Raw genomic sequence first — 17,550 nt, 5'->3', positions numbered from 1 at the left:
AAGGTCTTTACATTCTGTGTTTCACATGAGTCTTTTGAAGAAGGACACAGGCCAAGGCAAATGGAGGCCTGCGCGTGACCCCCCTCCTCCTATCATGCTCGATGGGGGGGAGCATTTTGAAATCGCTGACATCTTAGATTCCAGGATTAAACGTGGTAAATTATGGTATCTCATCCAGTGGGTAGACTTCGGACCCCAGCACCAAGAATGGGTGGAAGAAGGGGATATTCGGGCCCCTTACATGCTCAGACAGTTTCACAAAAAGTTCCCGGGCAAACCGGGAGGTCTCCCGCCGAATCCGGGAGGGGGTGGATAATGTGTATTTTTGAGGGGGCAGTATGTCGGCTAGCTGCCATTGTATTTGATGTTACCTGCTTCACATGTCTTGTGCTCTTCCCCCCCCCCTGGGTTTTTGTAGCTTCATTATGCTTCTCTGTATTTTGCGGAACTGGCCAAGGTCATGCAGCTGGTGGTGGGAGTTGGGGCTTCGCTCAGCTTGTTATGGTTATTTACCCTGTGAACTGAAACTATGTTGATGGTACTGAACTGTTACGTTCCCATGGAATAGGCGCGCGTTTACGAGTTCTATTCCCGCCAGCGGGAACTGGCCTCATTGGCCCACCATGGTTCAAATCCCTTTATTATGCTATACCTGTGTATTGGTAGTCATTCCTAACAATGTCCTTGTTCCTGTCTGAACCATCGCTTTGAAATAAACCTTGCTTTGAATCAAACGTGGAGTTATTTCGAATGCCTGGGGATCCAACATTGGGGAACGGCGGCGGCAGCAGCAGCAGAGACACAGAGAGAGAGAGAGAGAGAGTCCTTGGCTGGCCTCGTGCCAGGGCTGCTTGCAAAGATGAGGAGAGGCTGGGCAGCCAGCCGGCCAGCCCTTCTCTCTCCACTTCTGCCTGCTGGGGTCAGTCCTCCCTGGGGCTGCTGACAGAGCAGGCAGGCAGGGTGCCAGGACCCAGCGCCGAAGGCCGGGTGCGGGAGAAACAGGTATATGTGTCTGTCTGTGAGGCGCGGGGGTGGGTTGCGAAGTCACGAGTTCCTTGCTAGGGAAGGTCCTCAGGTCCTCCAAGAGCACAGGGTCAGTGGTGCATGTGTGAGGTGGGGGTTGCCAACTCTGACTTGGGAAACTCCTTGAGATTTGGGGGGTACAGCCTTGGACGGATGGGATATGGGGAAGGGGCTTAGTAGGGATGTGGTGCTATAGAGTCCACCCTCCAAAGCAGTGAAACCGAATGAAGTTTTAGACAGGTATGATTCAGCCAAACTGGAATTGCTGAGCTGCAGAATGCAAAGGCAGGAGGAACAAGGGCCAAGGCAAGGCAGCACTATAGGCCTTTTTTTCAACATCAGGACTGTGAAACATCAGGAGTTTTTTGCAAAAAATAATAATATGGAGAACAAAGTCTGAGTCCAGTGGCACCTTTAAGACCAACAACGTTTTGTTCACCGTATAAGCTTGTGTGTGTATGCGCACACCAGGGCCTGCACCAGGGCACACACCAGGGCCCGCAACAAACCAAGATGCCAGCTCTGTTCCCATATTCACTCTGATACCACAATCAGCAAACCTAACAATACCAACCATACCATCTCAAGTTCATTCACTTGTTCAAGATGTCATCGTCCACCTGTACACTGCATTGGTCAGGCCATCCCTGGAGTACTGCGTGCAGTTCTGGAGACCTCACTTCAAAAGAGATGTGGACAGAATGGAGCGGGCATAGAGGAGAGTGACGAGGAGGATTGGGGGCCTGGAGACCAAGCCCTATGAGGAACGGCTGAGGGACTTGGGAATGCTTAGTCTGGAGAAGAGGAGGTTGGGGACATGATTGCTCTCTCAAAGTAATTTCTGCATCCATTTGACATACATGTTTTAACGGAAGCTGCAGCTGGTGCAAAATGCGGTGGCCAGGCTGTTGATGGGTCTCACTATGCAGGAACACATCCAGCCTGTACTAAAGGCATTGTACTGGCTGCCAATAGCGTTCTGGATTCGCTTCAAGGTGCTGGTTTTGACCTTTAAAGCCTTTTATGGTCAGGGGCCTGCCTACCTGAGGGACCGCCTTTCCCCGCATGTTCCTCAGAGAGCACTGCAATCAGGAACACAAAACCGCCTGGCCCTCCCTGGTCCAAAGGAAGCCAGATTGACATCGACTAGGACCAGGGCACTTTCTTTAGTAGCGCCGGCTTACTGGAACGGGCTCCCTGGGGAGATCAGGGCCCTGTGGGACCTCTCACAGTTCCGCAGGGCCGTGATAATGGAGCTTTTCCGGCAGGCATTCCGATAACCTCTGGGCCGACCTAGAGCTGAAGCTTTCCAGAGCAGTAGTACAGTTGACAGCATGTGAACGCACTTTACTCAGAGAACTGCCATCAATAATAATGGTTTTAAATTGTATTATGCAGTGTTTTAGATATTTTTGTATTGAATATATATTGTTTTATGTGAGCCGCCCTGAGCTTGCTTTGGTGGGGAGGGCGGGGTAAAAGTCGAAATAATAAATAAATAAATAACTTGTTCTGTCTCTGTGTCATATTGGAGTTGTTGTTGTTGTTCAGTCGCACAGTCGAGTCCGACTCTTCGCGACCCCATGGACCAGATTACGCCAGGCCCTCCTGTCTTCCGCCGTCCTCTGAAGTTTGCTCAATTTCATGTTCGTTGCATCTATGACACTGTCTAACCATCTCATCCTTTGCCGTCCCTGTCTCCAGAATTTCAGGTGGGAGACGGCGGACCATCACTTCCTTGAGTGCCTCAGGGAACTGCCCCTCACAGAGGGACTGATTGATAATCTCCCTTAAGGCACCTCGAAACCCCTGGTGGCCCGCTGTAATGAGCCAAGAAGGGCACGGGTCAAGGCTGCATGTGGTGGGCACACAGATATGAGCAATCTGTCCACTTCCTTCAGGCTGAGTGGGCTAAAGCAGTGAACAATTGAACAATGAAGAAAGCTGACAGGAAGAAAGTTGATTCATTTGAAATGTGGTTTTAGAGGAGTGTTTTATGGATACTGTGAACCATCAAAAAGACAAATAAGTGGGCTCTAGATCAGGGGTGTCGAACTCATTCTGACATAAATGAGACCTTGTTGGGCCGGGCCATGTGCGTCATAAAATGTAATGCCAGGTAGCGGAGATATCAACTTTATAAAGTACACAAACACAAAGATTTTTTTTTTACTTAAAATAAAAACATGCTTAGCTCTGTAAGCTGCAAACCTACTTTTGATTTATTGACCTTAACCACAGAAATCTCATGCTCAGAGTTCTGAGTCTAGGACCCAGGTTAAAACATGAAATGGCTGAGTGATTAAGAGAGTCTGGTGAAGCAAGCTATGATGCAGCAGCAGCAGCAGAACTGGAAGCAGGAGATGGCCAGTTCCACAGTGGGCCAGATGGAAGCCCTCCGGGGGCCTGATCTGGCCCCTGGGCCGCATGTGTGACACCCCTGCTCTAGATCAACGCAAGCCTGGACTCTTCCTAGAAGCTAAAATGACTCAGCTGAGGCTATCATGCTTTGGTCACACTTGAGGAGACAAGAGTCACTGAAAAAGACAACAATGCTAGGAAAAGTGGAAAGCAGCAGGGAAAAGACAGACCCAACAAGAGATGAATTGATTCAATGAAGAAAGCCATGGCCCTTAGTTTCCAAGAACTGAGCAAGGCTATTTACCATAGGATTTTTGGAGGTAATTAATTCATAGAGTGGCCATACGTCAGACGCAACTTGACGGCACTGAACTCACAACACACCTCAGAGTGCTTGGTCATCTGAATCCCATTTGCTTAATAATTCTGTATAAAAGATTACGTTAATTTACATGTAATAAAAATAGAAAGGATGACGAAAGAGAGGAGTGTGTCCCCAGTCACCATCTGCTTGGCATACAGAAGGTCCTAGGTTAAATCCCCGGTATCTCCAGGTTGAAAAAAGGATTAGGTGGTAGGTAATGTGAAAGATTTCTGCTAGACACTTGGGGGGGGGGGAGCTGCCAATGAGAACAGAAAATACCGTCCTTAAGAGACCTATGATCTGACTCAGTATAAGGAATTCATGTGTGCTAGTGGGTGGCTAAGAAGGAATGTGATCTTGTCAGGTTTAAGTCAGCCCCCCCTCCCCGCCCACACGCACTGACTGGAAACAAGGGAAGATGCAACACAGAAAGGGGGGGGGGGACACACAGACAAAAGAGAATGCTTAATTTCCAGGACAGCTTTGTTCTGCTGACTCATTCAGTGAGCTGCAGTCTTCTATTAATCTATTCATCAGATGATAAAAGCAATAGAACAGCTCAAACAGGTTCCAGAATTAGTAGAACAGGTGAGCAAACCCCGCGGCCCAAGTGATTTATGAAGCAGTTTTCTTCTTTGAAAAACAGCCGTGTTTAAGCTACACTGGTAATTAAATATATTCTGTTTTCTGTCGCTGGCACTCACTTGTAAGTAGATGTACGTTTAGCTCAACTTGGATGTTGTGTTGATTCAAAGACACCTTTAATGTACGAAAACAAGAAAACCAGCAGACACAATTGTTATTGGTTTTTCTATGTACATCAAAACAAACAAGACCCAAAGTCGAAATGTCAAGTCATGATGATGTCCAGATTTCAAGTTCAGCAGTGTCTCAGAGCTACTTTATGGGGTTTGGGAGACTGGCACACAGAGTGCTAAAGATCATGACTATGGGTTGGATCCAACCGGCTTTTTCACTGGTGATGAAGGGGTCCATTGTGACCACCCCAAAGTCTATGCTGGGGATCATGAGACCTGCATGGACAAAACCCACATGGGATGAAATGGTAGCGAAGAAGAAGAGAAGGAGAAGAAGAAGAGAAGAAGAGATTAGATTTATACCCCGCCCTTCACTACCCGAAGGTGTCTCAGAGCGGCTTACAAACTCCTTTCCCTCCCCCTCCCCACAACAGACACCCTGTGAGGTAGGTGGGGCTGAGAGAGCTCTGACAGAAACTGCTCTTTTTCAAGAACAGCTCTTATCAGAACTACGGCTTGCCCAAGGTCATCCAGCCAGGTTCAAGTGGAGGAGTGGGGAATCCAACCCGGTTCTCCCAGATTAGAGTTTGCGCACTTAACCACTACACCAAACAAGAGGAGAAGTTTGGATTTATACCTATTTATAGCACCCTTCACTCAATCTCCTTTCCCTTCCCCTCCCCACACAGACACCCTGTGAGGTAGGTGGGGCTGAGAGAGCTCTGACAGAACTGTTCTTGAGAGAACAGCCCTGACAGAACTTGTGACTGACCCAAGGTCTCACCAGCAGCTGCATGTGGAGGAGTGGGGAATCAAAACCCGGTTCTCTCAGATTAGAGTCCGCGCTCTTAGCCACTACACCAAACTGACTCTCTAGAAAGGAAATCTGGAGTCTGACAGAGTGAAAAAAAACTGGCTGGCTTTAACCCTGTGAACTGATTCCTCTAAAGCTGTTGCCACGAAAGGTCTTCAGCAGGCAGGAAGCTGCAGAAAAGACTAAGGATGCACATATGGGAGCTAAGCAAGACAAAGAGTTGAATCTTAAGAATGTGGCAGAGCACAGCACTTGTAAGGTGCTGAAGGCCTCGAAAACCCAACCAGTGGTGTCAAATCCAGGTCTTCTTTAGACGTTCCAGGGGCAGGTTGGAAAGTGAATCTCTGCAGGAGACTTGTAAAGAACAAGAAGAGCTCCATTTTGGCCAGGTTTTCCCCCACACACATTCTCCGACCTGCAACAATTTGAGACGGAAGTCCAGTTTAATCAATTTCTTTATGAAGTTCTTCAGCTGCCCATGAAATACCACCCGAAAGAGCTTGCCACGAAAAAAATGAAAGCAGACAGTGCCATCCTAGGCAGGTCCACTCAGAACCCTACTCAATCTTTTATTCAGTGGTATGTACTCCCAAGGCAGAGTTCTCAGGAATAGCTCATTAGGCACACTATAATAATTATTGGCAGGGCTTTTTTTTTTTTTTTTTTAAGGTGCCGGAACTCTCAAGAGGAACATGAAGTTTTCAATCTGTACACTGAAAACTCATGAACGTTTAAGCATTTTTGAAAGAATATTGTCAAAGAGGTTCTGGAACTCTGTTCCAGCGCGTTCCCACCGGGAAAAAGCCCTGATAATTATTGAGAGAGAACACTATTTCTGAAAGTCTGATGAACTCCCAGTGAAAGTTAGAATATGAGTCCCAAAAGGGCATGGAGAGAATTGTTGCAGTGCTGAATGACAAGCGCAAGCGTTTGGTTTTGCAAAATGAGAAATGGCCCCCTGTGGTGGCATTCTTCCAAGTAAACGTACTTAGGACTTGGGCACCCCAGCCATTAATTAAGCCACGGTGGCTCAATGTTTAAGACACTTAGCTGCAGACCGGAAGGTCGGTAGCTTGGCAATTCGAGACCTGAGTGCCGCATGACAGAGTGAGCTCTTGTCTCTGGCCCCACCTCCTGCCAACCTAGCAGTTCAAAAGCAAGAAGCTACAAGTAGATAAATAGGTACTGCTTCGGTGGGAAGATAACAGTGTTCCGTGCGCCTCAGCGTTTAGTCAATTTATTTATTTATATTATATTATTTATTATTCTGGCCACATGACCATGGAAACATCTTTGGACAGCGCTGGCTCTCCAGCTTGGAAGCGGAGGTGAGCACCGCCCCCTAGAGTCAGATTCGACTGGCTTTCGAGCAAGGGAAACCTCTACTTTTACCTTTATATCTAGAAGCAGATACCTGCAGAGAAAGGCATGAATGCGTCTCTCTTCACAAACTTTCCATCCGAGTCCAGAAAGTGCTCAGGGTAGAACTGATGTGGTTTCTCCCACTGAGTTTCATCTTGCAGCACGGAGCACAGTAACGGGAGGACGTAAGTTCCCTGCAAAGTCAAAGCGATGAGTTATTTGAGGGGGAGGGGGGATGAAGATAGCTTCAGAACCATGTTGGTCTGCAGTAGACAAGCTAGATTCAAGTCCAGTAGCCACCCAGAGACTAACAAGATTGACTAGGTATAAGCTTTTGAGAATCAAAGCTCCCTCAATTAAATCTGACAAAGGAACCCTTCAAACAAAGAAATTAGCAGCCCCACCCCCATAATGACCTATGTGGGAACTCAAGTGCCAGATTGGACTTGGATAAAGAACACTGAAAAGGTAAGAAAAAAATTGGCATGAGCCAACCACAGCTAGCTGTGCTTAACGTTCACAGAATTTCAACCAAAAAGCCAAGGAAGTGCTTCCACTGAAATCAATGGGATTTAGCCTGGCTTAACTTAATCCCCCAAAATATTTGCAAAGAGGTTCTTCTGACGAGTAAATGAATAGAAGAGAGGAGATTGGATTTATACCCCACCCTTCACTACCCAAAGGAGTCTCAGAGCAGCTCACAATCTCCCTTCCCTTCCCCAAAAAAGACACCCTGTGAGGTAGGTGGGGCTGAGAGAGCTCTGAGAGAACAGTTCTGAGAGAACTATGGCTTGCCTTGCCCGAAGTCACCCAGCAGCTCCATGTGAAGGAGTGGGGACTCAAACCTGGTTCTCCCATATTAGAGTCTGCTCTTCTAACCACTATGCCAAACATGCCATATTCAACTGAGCTAAGGTTGTAATGCAGTGAAGTAAGACTGATCACCTTGGGAATGAAGTAGCCTTTAAAAGTGACATCCATAGTGGTTGCGTGTGGTATGTTTGTAGGGACAATGTTAGCAAACCTCTGAATTTCATGCATTACTGCATCCGTGTATGGCATTTTTGCACGGTGTTCTGTCCTTGGCTGAGCAGACCCAATCACCCGTGCAATTTCTTCTTGGACTTTGTCTGAGAAAATAAAACATTTCTTTTCACAAAAATAAAAGTCTCAATTTCAAGCCGAGTCCCTCAATAAGGGAAGAGTATGGGACAAAAACCTTTTTATAAAAGCATAACAGCTAGCTATATCTTCCTAATTACTGTTTTCACAACGGAAGTCATAAACAGCAAGCCGTTTCACACTGAAATGGAAGCATATACTACCTGAGCTACAAAGTGCTTTTACTACAACTACCAAAAATTAAGCCACACTGAGTTCGACCGTGTGCAAGGTCAGGCAGCACACGGTCAGCCAAGAAAGCCCTAGCTTCGCTTTACGAGACAGTAGCCAGAGGAGATCCTAAAACTGCTCCTATCAGGGGGCTAGGATCCGTGAAGGACCCATGGAACTCTTGCCACTGTAAATAATCCTATCACGGGTGTGGGGTGTGTGTTGGGTGTGCTTTGCCTTAGGGATATAAGCTGGCCTGCGAGCCGGCAGTCTTTGTCTTGTTTCTGAACCCTAAATAAAGTATGAGCTGATTTCACTCAACGACGCATCAGTCTCAGTACTTTACACACAGCATTATTTGTTTTCATCTCTTAGTAAGCAAGAAGACTTATAGTAAGCCAAGGAAAAATCAATTCACCTCTCAGATCTGGTAATTCTGAGCAATCCCAAAGAATATGATCTACGGAGTCAATTTGGTTAGTATCACATCCACAGACTCTATTAGAGTATGGAATGCCATGAAACCTTCCTAACAACACCACTGATAGCAAGGCATTCAAGCTGAAGTGCCCTTCTATACTTTGAAAGAGATCATTCAAACAGGGAGTTTGTCATTTTTATCAGGAAAAATACCAGCAGAAAAGGATGAACATACTCTGCGAGCTCTAAGCAGCATACACTTATAACCAAGATCCTTCAAAGGTCTTTTAATTGGCTGACTCAATTCATAACTACTCACAGTTTCCATCATATCATTGGTGATGCTCAGACGTAACAATTTAAATTCCAGTATTTGTCCCAATCACTTGTATAATGATCCAGCATAACTAATTCAAGAAGACCTGATTCTAAATTCAGTTTCAACATTTTCGACACCAACAAGCGCTTAGGTCACTGACATAGAAATTAAATAACAGAGGAGTGGGGTACCAGTACATTCTTGTTTCACTCCTTTGCTCAATACAATAGCTCTCTAGGCATAGCCAACTTGTGGCAATCCTATAGGGTTTTAAAACCAAGAGACAAAACTGAGTTGGTTGGCCATTGCCTGCTTTTGTGGAGCAAGTCAGGACTTGGAGGTCTCCCCTCCAAGTACTAACCAAGCTGGCTCAGCTTAGCTTCTGAGATCTAACCAGATCAGGCCAGCCCGAGCCATTCAGGTCAGGCTGAAGATATGCTAGGATAATGGAAACCAACCGATGGAAAACACTCACTCTGAATTTCAGGGTACTTTATCATTAACAGGAGGCCCCAGCGTAGCGTCTCTGAAGTGGTCTCTGTGCCAGCAGCAAATAAGTTGCCCACCAGCATCTTAAGGTTTTCATTATGGAAAAACCCATCTGTCCTGTTCTTCTCCTACGGGGATAAAAAGAAAGTAATGATTAATATTAAATGATTGTTTTGAATACCAAGAGGGCCCTGGGGACTTCACAGCGTTGACGGGAATAAAAAGAAATAATGGGAAAATATCTCTGAAATACGCAATAGTAGACCATGGTTCTCGGCCTTTTGGCTAAGATCAAGTGTAGCAATAGTAGACCATGGTTCGAGACCCGGGTGCCGCATGGCGGAGTGAGCTCCCGTCTCTAGTTCCAGCTCCTGCCGACCTAGCAGTTCGAAAGCAAGAAATTGCAAGTAGATAAATAGGTACCACTTCGGTGGGAAGGTAACAGTGTTCTTTGTGCCTTGGTGTTTATTCATGCCAGCCACATGACCACTGAAACATCTTCGGACAGCACTGGCTCTTCAGCTTTGAAACGGAGATGAGCACCGCAACCCTAGAGTCGGATTCGACTGGCTTTCAAGCAAGGGAACCTTTACCTTTTTAGACCATGGTTGCAGGTAACCACATTGATCCAATAGAGGTATTTGCTTGACTTTTTATTCTAAGTATAGAGTTAATGGTTTTAGTTGTTTAGGGCAAAACTTTGCAGTGTCTGGGTCAACAAGGGCTTTAGTTTCTTATCTGTAGAGAACCCTTGGGTAACGTTGAATAAGCTTAGGTTAAATAAACATTTAAGATATCATGTAGTCACGCCTTTTGCTGTAACTGACCAATGAATGGATGCCTACTCAAATGATGCTCTGCCATTTGTAACCAACTATAATTTTTGTATGTAATCTTTGGCCTATGTCATTTTGGGTATAAAACTTCATGCACTTCCTTATATTGTTCAGAAAGCAGTTAATTCTTGACAGGCAATTTTGGCCTAACTGTTTTCTGGTATTTCTTGCAATAAAATACCTAAAAGAACTTTCTCCTCATTGAGACGTCATACGTGTGTTCTTTTTTTTTTTTTTTTTGGCGTGGGAACATACCTTTGTGGAACAGGAGAAAAGCAGGGTATGAATATCTAAATTGGGGTCCCTAATGTGGTCATTTTGGGTAAGTGTTTTTAGAACATGGGCCCAAGTGTTTTTAGAACATGGGCAGAGCCAGGCGGGGCTTGTGCCAAGCAGGGCTCCTGACTGGCTGTGCCAGAGTCAAGGGCATCCTGTTATGCAGAGTTTCAGCCTTAAATGTTGAAGCGTTACTATGGCAGCTATTCATCACCTCACTCCCTGAAATTCTGGGGTTGGCCCTGGCTCCTCTGGCAGCCATTTTGTGGCTGTGCTCACCACTCTGTGTCAGAATTCCAAAGCTGCCCAACAGGCTAAAAAAGACTGGGGATCCCTGATCTAAATAAATGTTGCTGAGAGTTTCATTCTGGGAACTCCTGAAGTCACATCAGGATTGGCTCAAGTCTCTGCCCCAGATGACAATAGTAGCATTGCCTGCAATGAGGAAATGAGAAGGACACACATGGATGCTTGAGGAGGCTGCCCAACAGGCTAAAAAAGACTGGGGATCCCTGATCTAAATAAATGTTGCTGAGAGTTTCATTCTGGGAACTCCTGAAGTCACATCAGGATTGGCTCAAGTCTCTGCCCCAGATGACAATAGTAGCATTGCCTGCAATGAGGAAATGAGAAGGACACACATGGATGCTTGAGGAGGCTGGTCTAACTGGGAAGGAGGAGGAGGAGGATTTATACCCTGCCCTTCACTTGGAGTCGCAGCGGTCACACACACTAAATAATCCACTTTCAATGCACTTTCCAACTGGATTTTGCCAGTTCACACTGAAAGTGGATTGAAAGTGTATGTGACTGCAGCCTCAGAGGGGCTTACAATCTCCTTACCCCCTCTCCCCACAACAGACACCTTGTGAGGTAGGTGGAGCCGAGAGAGCTCTGAGAGAACTGCACTTGCGAGAATAGCTCTCAGAGAATTGTGACTGACCTAAGGTCACCCAGCTGGCTTCATGTGGAGGAGTGGGGAATCAAACCCGGTTCTCCAGGAGAGCTTCCAGTTTTGGCAAATCAATGGCGGATGTGTCTCTCGGGTGCTCCCGAGGACATGATCCAGAACCAGTGGATTGAGAGGGGGTGTGATCGTACGCACACACCCCCGGGGCCCTTGCAAAGGGCTCCTAGCCATGGGGCGCTGAGGGTCGCCTCTCCGCTGGCATGTTGCCAGGGGATTGAGGTGATGCCCCAACGGTCTTGCCACTGTGTTTCCCACTTTGGGACTAAGAGACGCACACCAGGACAAGCGAGTGGAGGTCAAGCGCCTTACATATTTGAAAGGTGAGATCTACATGATCGACATTAAAAGTGAGTCTGGTTGAAACGAGCACCAGAAAACCAGCCGAAAATCCCCCTTAGACTAAGCGGGGAGGCGGGAACACCCCTCCCGAAGTAAAATGGACTTTAAGCATGATTGTTTAAGGGGGATGGACTGAAAAGCGATATGGCACTAAAGTAAGGAACTTACAAGAGATTTCCAAGCTGTTTGCAGACTTTAGAGACTTTTGGCAAAATTGAGCAAATGTAAACATCCTCAAAGATGTCGCACAAAAAGACGGAGAAGGATGAGCTTCCGAAACCTAAGCCTCCTTCAGGAAGTGCGAGCCCAGCGAGTGCAGTCACGCAACCAGACACAACCATAGACTTTTCAAAAATGTTAACAGATGCATTGCGACCCCTGCTGGAGCAAATGAAGACGCTCAACGAAAACTTCACTGCACAGCAACAACAACTAAATGAGACTGTTAAAAAAACAGAGCAGACAGCAGAGAATGTGAAAGAAGTGGATGCCACTACTAAAAAGCTTAAAAACAAATGCAAGAGATGGAAAAGAAGAGAAACTCTGATGAAGCACAATTATTACAACTTCAAATGGAAAAGGCAAGATTTATTCTGAGGTTTCAGGGGGTTCCTTAAAATAAAGGTGAGAATCTCAAACAGATTATGGCTGATGTTCTGGGTTCGGTTGCAGATTTAAAAGTGGATTTCCTTTTAAGTGAAATGGATGTGATCTACAGGTCATATTCAGAATTTATAAAGAAAAATAATCTGCCTGGAGAGGTGGTGGTGAGGTTCTCCAGAAGACAAGTGAGGGACCAGATCCTAAAAGCAACAAGTGGAACTGCCCTTAAAATCGATGGCAATGAGATAAAAGTTATCAAAGACATTCCCTTTGAAATAAGGAAAAAGAGGAATAAATACAGAGACTTGCCGTTGTTTTTACAAAAGAATAACATCTCTTACAAATGGATTTTACCAGAAGGATTACTCTTCAAATATAAAGACAAGAAGGAAAAAATTGACTCTGTTATGAAAGCACAAGAGTTCTTACGACAACAACTGGGACCAGTGGGAGAAGACGATGAGGATAAAGGAACGGATGATGAATCACCTACTGGAGAAGGCTCGGACTTGGAACTTGGGTGGTGGCCCCTAAGCAAGGATATCAATTGAGGGAAAGAAGATATAAAAAACGAGATGCTGATTCTCTCTGAAGTTTGCCTCTAACTTAACAATTGACTTTTGTGTTGAACCTTACTGAGTCAGATTATCTGGACTCGAAATATATAAGCTTTTTTTAATTGATCACTTGCAATTTAACCTTATATAATGAAAGCAATTATAATGTAGTACCTCCACCCCTTGGGTTTTTAGTGGTTATGCTTTACTTTCTCCCATAGTTTGTAGTTTCCCCAACCTGGTTTTTTCTTGTAGTTTTCAGAAAATAAAAAAAATTATAAAACAACAACACAAAACTCAGTTCTCCAGATTAGAGTCTGCTGCTCTTAACCACTATACCACACTGGCTCTCAAAGGAAGTCAAAGGATGGCAGGAGGGAGTGAGAGTACAAGACACATGAGCCTTTGTCCAGGCATCCCCTCCCCCCAGTATCCACCCTACATGTAAAATGTACAGAATTTGCCTTTTTACCTGTGGGTCACATGTGACCTACACAGACAGTTCTGGTCACATATCAGCGAATGCTGAAAATAACAAAATCCCTGCTAGTTTGATGGAATGTTCTTTTCCAAAGTTAGAGGACTTGACAATGAGTCATGCATTCGAACACAAAATATATACTTAAAACCCAGATGTTCAGATTTCGCCTGCAGCTACTAATACATTTAAAAGACGGTGTCACCTCTTGCTGCCGGATAAGGAATGAATCGATCAGGCTTCTCTGGTCGTTTTCATCCAGTTCCTTGAGGTGCTCTATGAAGGTGGCCTTTATGAAGGCGAACAGTTCGTCTCGGTTATTCAGGACCATCTTACGAGTCCAAAAAAGGAAGCCCAGACTGGGAAACATGTTATACAGCTGAAAGAATAAAACACGAGCAAAACAAATGATTAGCAACGCTTCTCAGGCAGAAATCGAAAAGCGTTTTTACTAAAATAGCTTTTTTCATTTTCTGCGAAAGAGTAAACCAGTGACACATAAGAACAGCATATTCAGCCTGGGACTGGGCTTGGGAAATGCTCCGGGACCCAGCAGGCTTGGTCCGCACACATGTGGGGGCTTCTCTCAGTGCCTGCTGTACAAATGAACGAGACACCTGAAGCAGAGCTAGATCTGAGTCCCGTATCATTTCAGAGACCAACAAGATTTTTGGAGTATAGGCTTCTGAGAATCAAAACGCCCTTTTGTCAGATATCTGATGAAAAGCCCAGAGTCAAGGCACAGTTCAAATTGCTGGAGGATCAGAGAGAGGTGACAGATTATTCGGGCACAGGAGAATAAAAGTCAGGGGCAGGGGCAGAAACTAGGATCTGTGGGGAGAGTCCACGGCCAAAGAGAAATACAGTCAAGAGCAGGCATGGAGTCAGAGTCTACCAAGAAGAAAAGGTCGAGTAGGAGGTCAAACAGGCAGAGATGAACGCAGGGTTAACACACTCTTCACATCTCCCTCCCTGCAGGGCTCTTTTTGTAGCAGGAGCTCCTTTGCATATTAGGCGACACCCCCCTAATGTAGCCAATCCTCCAAGAGCTTACAGAGCTCTCCTTACAGGGGCTACTGTAAGCTCTTGGAGGATTGGCTACATTAGGGGCGTGTCGCCTAATATGCAAAGGAGTTCCTGCTACAAAAAGAGCCCGGCCCTCCCTCTCCAGCGTCAGAGCACCTAAGACGTAATACTTAGAGGTAAAGCTGGGGAGACAACAGGAATCTGCTGACACTGCTCCAAATCCAGAAGAAGTTAATATATACCTGATCTCCCTCCCCCCCACACTCCAGTTTCTTCAGATGAAATGATGCTAGGGTTGTTTTCTGCCCCATCGGAGGGCGCCTCCTGGTGCTGTTTCTGCTTGGGAAAACAGTGCAGGAGGGAGGCGAGAACCTCTTTCCCCTCCGTGCTGTGGTCCCGAGCCAAATCGGGCCCCTGTGGCACTGCTGAAAGGAGTTCCCATTGAGAACGTCTAGCTTTGAGAACTTCTGGCTTCAGTTTGGTGGTCAGGCCTTGTAGTGGACTTGCAGATGCCGTAACATCTAGTTCATCCTAAGACAGGAAGCAAGGCAGGAAGGCAGGGAAAGTAGAACAGACACCACGAGGGAGGTATAGGTGGTGAGGGCACTGAACCCCTACTGCTTGGGAAAACAGTGCAGGAGGGAGGCGAGAACCTCTTTCCCCTCCGTGCTGTGGTCCCGAGCCAAATCGGGCCCCTGTGGCACTGCTGAAAGGAGTTCCCATTGAGAACGTCTAGCTTCAGTTTGGTGGTCAGTCCTTGCGGTGGACTTGCAGATGCCGTAACATCTAGTTCATTCTAAGACAGGAAGGAGGGAGGGAGGGAGACAGGGAAAGTAGAATGGACATCAGCCACGGGGGAGGTATAGGCAGTAAGGCCACTGAACCCCTACCCTCTGAGCACCAGAACGAGGGTTGCCAACTCCAGGCTGAAAATTCCTGGAGATTTGGGGGTGGAGCCATGGGAGGGTGGGATTTGGGAACAGAATGAGCTCAGCAGGGATGCAATGCCATAGTAGACTCCACCCTCCAAAGCAGCCGTTTTCTCCAAGGGAACTGATTTCTGTTCTCTGGAGGTTGGCAACCCCAACCAGAACTGCAAATACTTCTTTAACAGATTTTAAAATGGAAGTTACCTGGACTGAAGGGCTTCCAAAAAGCCGGGCATTTTCATTGAACAATCTCAGCAGCCTTAGAAACGTGGGATCTTCATATTCAAATCGTTTGGCGAGTAATATCGACACTATGATATTGGCGACGGCACCGTTCATGAGTCCAGTGGTCTCAATTGGTTCTCCTACACCCATAAACAAATCGGAGAATATCTAATTAGGAAAGAGCCTCACTATTGCCATGGCCTTTCACTGGCTTACGGCCCCAGGCAGAGCGGGCGCTCCTGCTCACTTGGATGATAAGGGGAGAACAGGAATAAAACCTCATCTAAGACCACGAGTGGCGTTCTTTCCTGCCGCAGAGCTAGTTCTGTTTTTCCCTGTCCTTTCCTTGCCCTACTGACAGCTCAGACTCCAGCTTTGATTTTTGCATTCCCCGTACTTTGGGCAGCCATTCTGAAATCTTTTTAAACAGCATATTTATTCCATGGGAATGGCTGTTTGGGAGCCCTACTTGTCAGCCTCTTCCTTCTTTTTCAGGAGTCTTTTCTCCAAGCTAAAGAGCCCTAAGCTTCTGCTTTCACCATTAGAAACTGATGATGTGGTGTTAGATTTAAGAATTTAAGAACATAAGAGACAGCCCTACTGGATCAGACCATTGGCCCATCTTGTCTCTCACAGGGGCCAACCAGTTCCTCTGGAGGGCCAACAACAGGGCACAGAGTTACCTTCTGGCTCTGGGATTCAGAGGCTGACTGCATCTGAATGTGGAGGTTCTCCTCAATCACCCTGACAAGTAGCCACTGATGGAGCCACCCTCCAATAATCTAATCCCCCTTTAAAACTGTTTATTCCTGTGGCCATCACTCCATCCTCTGGCAGCAAATTCCACATTTTAATCACTTTCTGTGTAAAGAAGTATTTCCTTTTGTCTGTCCTGAAAATATTGCCCATCCGCTTCATTGGATGCCCTCAAGTTCTAGTATACTTGAGACTGGTCAGGCTAAGAAATGTTAATTTAATATATGGATTAGGTAATTATACAACAAGCATTCTTATACCTACACACTGATGGCTTTAACAAGGTTAATGTTAATGTACTCAGAAAATTTTACGCCACCCAAGGTGGCTTACAGAATAAAACATAGTAAAAACATCAAAAATTATTAATTAAAAACCCAACATTAAAAAAAAACAACCACCACCAAATTTTCAGAACATCGATAATTGAGTAGCTTAACATGAAAAGTTTTCAGACTTTATACACTATAAAGATAGTGTTAAAAGATCAGCTCCTTAATTAAAAGCCTGGGTAAACAGAAATGTGTCCCAGTCCCTAAAAGAGATTAACACAGCTCCTTGGGGATGGTGGGGGTGGGGGGAAGCTATACTGATAAATCATTAAAAATCAATTCGTTTTGCAGTGGAGATAGAGCAGAAAAGAAAACACCAACCCACCTTCGTGAGATTCAATTCTCTTTATCAGGAAACCACACTCCTCAATAATTCTGTCCTCAATGGTCTTCTTGCCCATCCCGTAGTCCCGTAAGGTGGTTAATGTGAACCGCCGCATCACTCTCCAGTTCTCACCACGGGCAAAAAGGATACCTGGATGAAAGCGAAGGCCAAATTTCAGGTTGGCACGGCACAAATGGGGATTCGAACTTGTGTCTCCCAGATACCAGTCCTACACGGTGTTCTCTCTAAGCTGAGAACAAAGTTAGCGTCCAGTGACACCTTTAAGACCAACAAACTTTTATTCAAGGTGTGAGCTTTCGTGTGCAAAGCACACTTCTTCAGACGATGAAATGGAATTACAGATCAATGGCCCCAGCCACACGGGCCGGATATCGCAGGGGGGAGGCGTGGCTAATTGCCCCAGCGCAGTTTGATTCACGATTACGTGATCAGACGCGCCGGTGGCACACCGCGGGTCCTCCCCTTGGAATGCCACGTGCCGGCGCGATCACACCACGGGGGTATGGAGGCAGCCCATGGCAAACGTTTACTAGTACCTTGGAGGTACTAGTTTTTTAACACGCATTGTCAGCGGTAAGCCACGGGTGCGCTCCACTTCCCAGATGTTGGGGTGTGATCGCGCCCGGATAATCCGC

General features: G+C 46.1%; 1 protein-coding gene across 1 annotated transcript in view; it reads right to left on the bottom strand.

Annotated features, from left to right (window-relative positions):
• Positions 1-5,547: 5,547 nt before the first annotated feature.
• LOC107124850 (cytochrome P450 2K4-like) overlaps positions 5,548-17,550 on the bottom strand; it is a 13,672-nt gene continuing 1,669 nt past the window's right edge. The window contains exons 2-8 of the mRNA XM_015428351.1: positions 16,895-17,044; positions 15,461-15,621; positions 13,507-13,680; positions 9,229-9,370; positions 7,628-7,812; positions 6,735-6,876; positions 5,548-5,735 (exon numbers count right to left, since the gene is read on the bottom strand). Of these exons, the coding sequence (XP_015283837.1) occupies positions 5,548-5,735; positions 6,735-6,876; positions 7,628-7,812; positions 9,229-9,370; positions 13,507-13,680; positions 15,461-15,621; positions 16,895-17,044 (1,142 nt within the window). The remainder of the gene's footprint in view (positions 5,736-6,734; positions 6,877-7,627; positions 7,813-9,228; positions 9,371-13,506; positions 13,681-15,460; positions 15,622-16,894; positions 17,045-17,550) is intronic.

Source organism: Gekko japonicus, unplaced genomic scaffold, assembly GCF_001447785.1.
Source record: "Gekko japonicus isolate JY-2015 unplaced genomic scaffold, Gekko_japonicus_V1.1 scaffold4730, whole genome shotgun sequence".
Lineage (NCBI taxonomy): Eukaryota > Metazoa > Chordata > Lepidosauria > Squamata > Gekkonidae > Gekko > Gekko japonicus.
This window is presented reverse-complemented; position numbering and strand designations above follow the sequence as displayed.